The following is a 9,496-nucleotide window of genomic DNA, read 5'->3' on the forward strand; positions in this document are numbered from 1 at the left end:
TAATTTATCGTACTAAGATTGATAAATAGAATAAATGGTGATCAAATTATTATTCAAATTCATTTCAAATCTAGGATCTGTGGCTAAGGGCAGAGCTTTTGCAAGGCTGTTTATGTAGCTTTGTTCTTTGTTACCTACTAAAAGTTATATATGTATGACTGTATTATATGAGTAAGGCATTTAGAATTTAGTTTATAAGCACATCTTTCATTGGTTATGTAGACCAGGAGGGACATCGGTAGAAGAAAGAAAGATTTAGGTCCCTCCTAAAAATGGGCAAATATGACCTCATATAAAGACTGTATATGCTAGCCTGATTTAATATGGGAGTTTTCTTGCAAAGAATGTGGTATTGTCGCCATCTAGAGGCCAAAATGCCAAATCACTGCTATAGCAGTGCCCTTCCTGGGCATGAAGTGTTTATAACTTGTTAAAACTACATATTTGGACAATTTACACCCTGGATCCTCAAAACCCACTGATTCATCACAGGAGTCTTTGTCACCGGTTCAGGTATCCAGTCAAATTTTCGTAAAACTGTAATTATTTATCATCTGAAACATTAGTATATTTGGCATTCATATTATTTTCTAAAATGTGTGTCTATATTTCTTAATTTTTGCAATATGTTTGGGAGATCATATGAAGTGTCACACTGAGCCATTCATCAATGAAATGTATTTTTATTATTTTAGTCTTTTTTACAGTGAAGGGTTTATTCCTAGTAACAGACATACTAGAATAAAGGGACCTATCTAGTTACAGTACATCGCTCATCGTATTTTCAATCTTAGTGCTTTTTCTGCATTGAGTTGGTACATTGACAAATTATTCATTTAAAATATACTTGAACATGTCGTAAAAGTTGCAAAGATTTCATTTTTCGCCAGTACATAGAAACTTTAATTGTTAACGCTTTGGTTAAAGTTACTTTTCTGTCACTTTAAAATCCAATAAAATGTTGGTTAAAAAAACAATAGTATTTTATTAAGTGGAACATTTTGATTCTTAGGAAATGAGTAAACATTAATGCAAATCTTCAATGACTTCACATGCAGGTTTTGCGTTTCAGCTCAGTAGTGTCCATCCAAGGAACTGTGAGGACTTCAAAGGTGCATACTTTTTTCTGTGTGGGAAAAAAAATTCAAACATTTTTCATTGTGTTGAACTTTATTCAAACATGCAGTCAATGCAAAATATTGGGAGTCTGATTTTACCTTTTTATATTTTTTTAGCACAGATCAGCACAAAAAAATTACATATTTTATCTTAGCTGGGTTGTTGAAATCAGTAGTTATTTGAGCAAATAGGTTAGTATGGACACTTTGACCATTTAAAACCGGGCTGAATGCTGCTGTTCAGGCTGAGAAATGCTGCCCAGCGGTAAGTAAAACCCATTCCCTTCACACACTGAAATGTATTGCACATACACGTTGCAGTGTATCAGTTCTACATGCTGCTGGGCAGAGTTGTCAGACTGACCTGCAGTGCATAGAATGTGTAGATGCCAGGTTTCAAATGCCTAAGATAGGCAGGTTGCAGAGCACTAACTATAGGGGTGCCCCTAGAAACTGGTGATGTCTTCCTTCCCTGGGTCAGTTTCTTGTGGTTTTTCTATACAAGAGAGCAGAGTTTTACCATGCATTCTTCTTATCCACTTCCTGCCTCCTCCACTCCCATTTAAAGCTGTCTGCGGCTAACTCTGTCCCTAGTGTGGCTAGCCCTACCCCAATGCACTGTGAGCCTTGCCTCTACACAAACCCAGGTCCTCAGAAGAGGCAGAGATCTGGGTTATATTCCCTGGAATATTCGTTGGTATACCTTCCAATGTTTCAGGTTGAGGGGTATGACAGGAGTCAAGGAGAAGCAGGGCAGGCACTGGTAGTGGGCAGAGTCTGGGCTAGAGGTGCAGAGAGTCAGAGTGTGGTGCAAGTGTTGCATGTTGGCGACATGTAACAGCACAAGCTTCGATTGATTTTAAAGCTCCCTTTACCAGTTATAGGAGATCAGAGTTTCTCCCCAACTGGCGGGACTGGCCCAAAAAATCTAGACTGTCCAGCAAAAAAACAGAAGTGTAGGGCCCAAATATCTTGTTTGACTGGTTGGGAGGATACAGACAGATTATTATTTTCTCCATAATGCAGCTCAGATATTGTGCAGTTTATATGCAATTAATAGTATTACATCTGAAGTTATAATTAACATCAAACATTGCACTACTGCATCATAAATTCCTAAAATCATCTTACCTGGGGCGCGGTATCTTGGCAGCTTTCTGGAGTATAGTCTGACTGACCGCAGGTGCTGAAAAAAACTTCAACACGTATTCGATACTTCATGCCAGCCACCACCTTCAAAAAACAAAGCATCCTTTTTATGCAAAATCTTTTTTGGCATGTAACATTTTTTTTAATAAAAACTATGAAAGGGTGCTAATAAAGCTGTGACATGAGTAGAAAACACATATTCCATGTACAAAGGTTGGGCACTCAATCTTCCTCTTCTTAGCGGATTGCCAGGCAGTGACCTAACTATTACAGTTAGAGTTAAATAGTGGTGTGGAAGTGGTGTGCTATAATGTTTACTTTTAATTAATAATTAGCAATTGTTTTTATCAGCATGGTTGGTTACAAAAGATTAGCAGTCCGAAAAATCATCCTGGAGAAGTTAAGCTCCTATGCATAAAATGGGATATATTTACTGAAGATGTGGGTGCTAGAGAACACTTATTAGTCCCGTATTAAAAAGGCTAACATAAAGAGTTATGTTCATTAAGCTGCAGATGTGCTCTTTCCCTTCAAAATCATTGTATCATGAGTTTCTTAAACATTGCAACCGATTATTATTTTGTCTTATTTTCAGCAAGTCATGTTACCTTTTTTTTACGTTTTTAAAGTTTTCTGCTCATTTCTGTTCCAAGTCTACCTTACAAAGTAGTCATAAGGAAAATAAGCAGGGTAACTTCAAACTGCTCTACAAATATATTCACATCCACAGCGGATACAAAACAGCTGGAGTAAAGATCACAAGACTTTGCCTTCCATTTTGTGAGACTATGCACATGTGGTTTGGGCAAAATGTACAAAATAAATACAGATACATATTACTGGAATACTTTACACTAGGAGAAACGGTGATGCCAAATGCAGAAATAAGAGTTAAAACTGAAAAACAGAAGTTTTGAGCCTGTGTTTCGCTAAAAAATATTTTGCCAAATACAGTATACATTTTATAAGTAGTCTATTATCAAATAAATAAGATCATTTTAATGGCAAAAGATAACCACTACTCCAAAAGAAAATGACTGCACCTCTGGCTGTTTGAACATCAAAGATGTTGTAGATGCCCAAGAGCTAGATAACTACTTGTAGGCTTTAAAGTATCTAATATATTGATGTTGTAAACAGGCTGCATTTTATGTTTTTTTTTTTTAATCACTAATGTTAATAATGTAGTAAATAATTACACTAAACTGCTTACCGTAAGTTATAAATAATTCAAATATGCTATATAATTGTTGGAAGTGATTTGGTCAATTACCTGTCTTTTGGCCCAGATCACCCTGTCGACTCTTGTGATGTACTCGTTACTGTTACTTTCTGCGTTGAACTGAGTTGTCGCAAACTCTAGTGCCTTCTGAAGATACTTGTCATCGTCCTTTATGTCTTGCCAGCCTCCTAAGCGCTGGGGTTTTTTCTGAATCTGTGGATATCCCTGTACAAGCACAGCTAAAGTCACTACAACACAAAACTTAAATAAAGTTTCCATGTCTACTTTTTGTTGCAGATTTCCTTTCTTGCTTGCTTGAGATTTCTTTGCAGCAGCCTCTGTCGGAGCCTACCCAAGAATGGAAAAATCTTGCAGACTCTGAAGTATATAAGCTGCTGGAATCATTCATCTTGCCAAGACTTTTTTTTTTTAATTACGTGTCAGGAATGCAGCCAAGTTAAGAAGAATATCCAGGAATAGAGACAGAAGTTACACAATAGTGGAGCATACCCCTCACACACACACACACACACATACACACACACGGTAAGCATAGAAAAATACTTTTTTTTTAAATGTGGTTAGGCAAAAATAGGAATAACATAATTTAACAAACCATGACGTGCAATGTCAATATGTTCTTTTACTATATCAACCTGCACAGGTTACCAAGCTTTCTTTTCAAGATAACAAGTAGAATTTTTTTTATTTCAGTATATTCACATTAAAATAAATTGTTCTATTGTTCAAGAATACTGTGGCCATTAATTTCCTTGCATCTGTCTGTGTCTTACTTGCAATCTAACATAAAATTATATACACAGTCTCAAAGAACTTCAGGACAAGCAGTTGATCAGATAATGCTGATGATTTCAGTTCAACTCATCTTTTTAACTGAATCTCCAAAATAATTACACTCAATGACAAATAAAAAGTACAAGCTGGAGGGATGCCTATTTCATAAATGTAGTTATACTAAATGCTGTGATGACAACAGTCCCCCTTAAGCCTTCTATATTACTCAAGACCTTTACCACAGGGCTAAAAGGGACAGTCGCCCAAGGCACAGGTGTCCTTAGAAGCCCAAACATTGTCTGTGGTAAGTTTATGTGGTTACATGGGCATGTATTGTCCCTAACTAAATGCATATGGGACCTGAGAGGTTTCCCCAGGGAGGGTCAGGGATACCAGGACATTTCTGATCTCGAGGCCAACAATTTGAATATATGTGTGGCTGCAAGAGACATTGGTGCCTATTGAGGCGTATTCGATCTGAGGCACAGATCTTCCATCCATTGCATGTCTGCCAGACACGCAGAGAAAGACCGCATCACAGACCTCAAAAGCAGGGGACACGATGGTGTGGGAATTAGTACACACATTCAAGAATATGAATCAGAGCATGCTGGGGTAGGGTATGAAGATGAAAGATAAATAATGCTGGGTGGGTATAGAAATGGAGAATCATAATTTTGGTGCAATTCAGGATCATAATAATAATAATGATATGCGTTTGATAGACTCACATTCTAGTTAGTTCTGGCTATTAAACTATATGACCATTTAATTCTCACAAACTCAACATTATTGCCAAATATCCAAATCCTCTGTTTAAATGTAAAATAGAGTATGACCTACACTTTGAGGTAAAGTAACAGGGATTACACAAAGAACAGCATAACACTTCCCTAAAGCACGGCCTCTGACACAATTATTGCATAACCAGGGGCCTTTTCCTGCGTGTGTTTTTCAGGGATGTCAACATCAGTAACAAATTAGTAAGGGTCTGGCACCATATCAGACTGATGTTTGGGTCAAAACAAAGTTTCCATTACTAAACATTACAGGATTCTGAGAGCAGGACGTGCTGCTTAAGTCATTGCTTGGAAAGGTTATTTACACTAGATTGGATGTACTTCGTCTGCTTTTAAATTCAAGAAAATTTAATTTAACTGGATTTCCACTAGTTTGGTTATTTAAACCATTAATTACTAACATACACAAATTTATAGGTGCAGCTTTTTCATGTAAACTGTTTGCATTCTCCTGTGGAGAAATGTCAAACATGAGATCAGCTACCAGGGCTGGGTTGGGGATGACAAGGAGGCCCTGACTGGCAACCACCTAATGTTATAAGAGCAGCTGGATATGACAGTCCACATGTCCACATGCAGCATGTGGCCGGGGCATATCCAGCTGGTGGCTACACACTACTGTGCCCAGTCTGCAAATCAGGTACGTATGGAGAGATGACGGACAGCAGCCCACCAGGCATTTGTCCAATCTGCCAAATGGCCAGTACAGGCCTATCAGCAACCAGTTCATAGTCAGTTAAAAAGCTTTCTTAAAATCATTAGAAAACAGCAATCACACTCCTATCATGCCCAGGCATACCCAGATTCCAGCACAGCTAACATCACACTCATCCTGGAACCTGGGCATGATAGAAGTATAATTTTCGGGCCCCAAAATTAAGGTGCGTCTAATACATGGGAGCGTCTTATACATGGGGAAATACGGTAAATTATATCACAAAATATACAGGGTTCTCTTTGAATAGACTTGAGAGTGACTTGATGACCTGGGATTTAATAATGTATTTTCAAGAATGGACTTGGCCTATCTTTGTGGATTTCAGTAAGTTAATTCAGGGCAGGCTGGATAGCTAATTGACTTGGAAATGACTGCATTTTGCTGCAATTTCACTAACTAATAAAACTTTATGATTGCTTTTGATATTTGGAACTGGGAAAAAACATAGTCATGGAAAAAACATCAGTACATATTTTTGGATGTTTTGCTTGATTTGTTAAGTTCATACTTTGGACAGGGAGCCAACTGTAAATCCAGACTTTCAAAAAAATATTCTTTTTGGTTCTACATTTTAGTCCAAGAACCTGAAGTCTGAAAAAGCACCTTAGACATATTTAGGAATTTTCTGCGTTGTCGAGTCTCTATTGTATTAAGCTGATGTATACTTTAAATTCTAAAACTATAACTCGTTGATAGCAATTGTCCTGCTAGGCATGTCATGGAAATGCATCCCCTTAAGGCTAGGTTTCCACTTGGGTTTTTGTCCGGCGTTTTTTTCTTGATGAAAAACGCCAGGAAAACTGCCAAGAAAACTGCCACTGCATTTACCTGCGTTTTGGCGTTTTTTCTGGAGTTTTTTCTGGCGTTTTAGCCTTTCTGTGGAAATTGCTTTTTTTGACCTTAGGCAGTTTTTCCAGCCTTTACAAGTTAGAAGTTTCACCCAGCTAAAAGGGATTAGGATAAATGGCAAGTATCTGCCCTCTCCTGATGTCATTTACTTGGTAGACCCTTTTGTCTCTTTTCTGTGGTTTGTAAGGCATGCTTTATTTCGAATGTCTGCTCCTCTGGGAAGATTGGCCCCAAATAATGGTGCAAATTGTTTGCTGTTGCTTTTGGCACGCAGGATCCAGTCGCGTATGTTTGTTTGTAATGGCATGTTTGTTCCAAATGGTGTAAAATTCAATATGAACCAGTCCAGGACTTTGTTTTGTGTGAAACTGTTTGTTTTCAGCCTATTTATCGTAGGACACACAGATACTGGGTCCATCCTCTGCATTGTAACTGTGGAAAAAACGCCATAAAAAACGCCAAGGCAATAAACCCACATGGCTTTTTCATGGCGTTTTTTCTCTCCCATAGACTTCTATTGGAGAAAAAAAGCCAAGATTTCTTGCAAAAAACGCCAGTGTCAACATGCTGCAGTTTTGAAAAACTGCCACAGAGCCCAAAAAAGCAGAAAAACGCCAAAGAGGACTGAAAAAACGCCAAGTGGAAATGGCATTTTGCGATTTCCTATTGAATTACAGCTAACATCTGGCTGCAGCCGTTTTTCACAAAAAAACGCCAGGTGGCGCTATTGGCGTTTTTATAGGCGTTTTTAGCAAAAAAAAAACAAATGGAAACCTTGCCTAACAACAATTGACGTGCCTGACATATCATAGGGTTAAATGGGTGTTGCTGTAATGCATACATATCGAGGCTCTCAGAAACATAAAAAATTCCTGCAGGGGCCCGATGTGATCACTCCACAGAGACCTTAGGTCAATGATATTGAGGCATTCACTGTGGCCGCTCTGGAGAACAAGTGCCAAAGCAAAAGACATATTGCTGCTTGCAAGATGGCTGCGCCCACTAACAAATAAATTAGTTCCCAAGAGAGTCCAGACCCTCCTGGAAACTCTGCAGGTTGAACACAGGTACGGTCCAGCGTAATAATGACAATATGACTAGTAAAATATATAAAAAATAAAAATAAATAAAGTAGTTTAAAAATTAAAAAAATATGTGCTAACATGTAAAAAAAGAATTCTTCAGTGATGTCACCATCAGGGGAACTATCCAGTTCCAACAAAATGTAAAAAATAAAACACAAAAGTTAAAGTTTCTTTTTATAAGCACGTCATCTTTCCAAAAAAATCCTGTCATGGAACAAGTTCAACAACTAGCATGGGGTGCCCAGGTTTAAAAAATATATGGTTTGATGGGGTAAGTCCCAAATAGGACATAGGAGCAGACTGGCCAGATGTCAAAATTCCCCTCAAAAAATGTGCACATCCCAAATGTGGCATTTTAATCCAAACAACCGGACTGATGTATGTATGGGTGGTGTCACTGTACTTGAAAGATGTTGCTGAACATATATTGGGGTGTTGTTAGACAGTGACACATACTGTAAATTCATACACAAAGTACATGGTTTGGAGGAAAAAAAACATAAAAATTTATAGCACAAACCTTGAGAAAATCTGATAAAAGAATTAGTGGATGGAAAGAGACATCTTTTCAGGACCCGGGTGAGCAGGTCGGGTAGGAGTCCATGTGCAGGGGATACGGGGGATTCTGTCTGTACCCCTTTATGCATAGTGACAGAGAGATAGGTACAGACAGAGTAGCAGAACTGGAAAGGCAGAGAGCTGAGGCAGAGAGACGGGAGCTGAAGCAGGGCAGACGGCAGGTACAGGCTCGGGTGCAGGTACAGGTTCGGGTGCAGGTACACTGGCAGGTAAGCCCACTGGCAGGTTCAGGTACAGGTTCAGGCTCAGGTACAGGTAAGCCCACTGGCAGGTTCAGGGTCAGGTACAGGTACAGGTAAGCCCACTGGCAGGGCGGACGGGAACGGAGGCCTACTGGCAGGGCGGACGGGAGCGGGTACAGGCTTATGCACAGGTACTGGATCATGCACGAGTACCGGCTCAGGAACGGGAACAGGCTCGGGCACGGGAACAGGCTCAGGCACGGGATCAGGCTCAGGCACGGGAACAGGCTTAGGCAGGCACAGGTACAGGCTCAGGCAGGCACGGGTACAGGCTCAGGAACAAGCTCAGGAACAGGAAGCAGCTCAGAGGAAAGCAGTCCTTCAACGTCAATGCCAAGGCCCTGACTGAAGGGCAGGTCTTATAAAGGCAGGGCTTCACTCAGGCGCAGCTGTACCTGATAATGAGCTTCAGAACACTCCAGAGGGAGGAGGGTGGCCACTAGTGGTATCAGATGGAACAACCACATGTATGATTAAGCCATGGTTCAAGCAGCAGAGAGTGGACCCTGACACATCTACTTTTCAAAAATATATGATTTGATGGGGTAAACTGAACTGGCCAAGTTCAAAGATTCCCTAAATAGAACATAGGGACCAAATGACAAAATTTCAATGCAAAAACTCAATTGCTCATGTCCATAATGTAGCCTTTTAACCCTCAAACAATATGACAAACCTATGCATGAATGGTATCAATGTACTAAGGAGATGTTGCTAAACACACATTGGGGTGTTGTTTGTGAGTGACACATACCAGGAGCTGTAAATTAACACCTACAGTTCATTGTTTTATGGAAAAAAAAACACAGACAGAAAATGACCACCACAAATTTTGACAAAGGCTGGGGGTAGAAGTAGTAGATGGAAATATATGGTTTGATGGGTTTAAAAATATATGGTTTGATGGGTCAAATTGAATTGTCTGGCTTCAAATATGTC

The 9,496-nt window shown here is 39.4% G+C and overlaps 1 protein-coding gene across 1 annotated transcript; it reads right to left on the minus strand.

Annotated features, from left to right (window-relative positions):
• Positions 1-680: 680 nt before the first annotated feature.
• LOC128484689 (cystatin-C-like) lies at positions 681-3,856 on the minus strand. The gene is made up of 3 exons (XM_053461168.1): positions 3,541-3,856; positions 2,250-2,351; positions 681-1,126 (listed from the first exon to the last, which is right to left on the minus strand). The coding sequence occupies exons 1-3, from the start codon at positions 3,766-3,768 to the stop codon at positions 1,049-1,051; spliced, it is 408 nt and encodes a 135-aa protein (XP_053317143.1). The 5' UTR covers positions 3,769-3,856; the 3' UTR covers positions 681-1,048.
• Positions 3,857-9,496: the final 5,640 nt, after the last annotated feature.

This window comes from Spea bombifrons, chromosome 3, assembly GCF_027358695.1.
Source record: "Spea bombifrons isolate aSpeBom1 chromosome 3, aSpeBom1.2.pri, whole genome shotgun sequence".
Lineage (NCBI taxonomy): Eukaryota > Metazoa > Chordata > Amphibia > Anura > Pelobatidae > Spea > Spea bombifrons.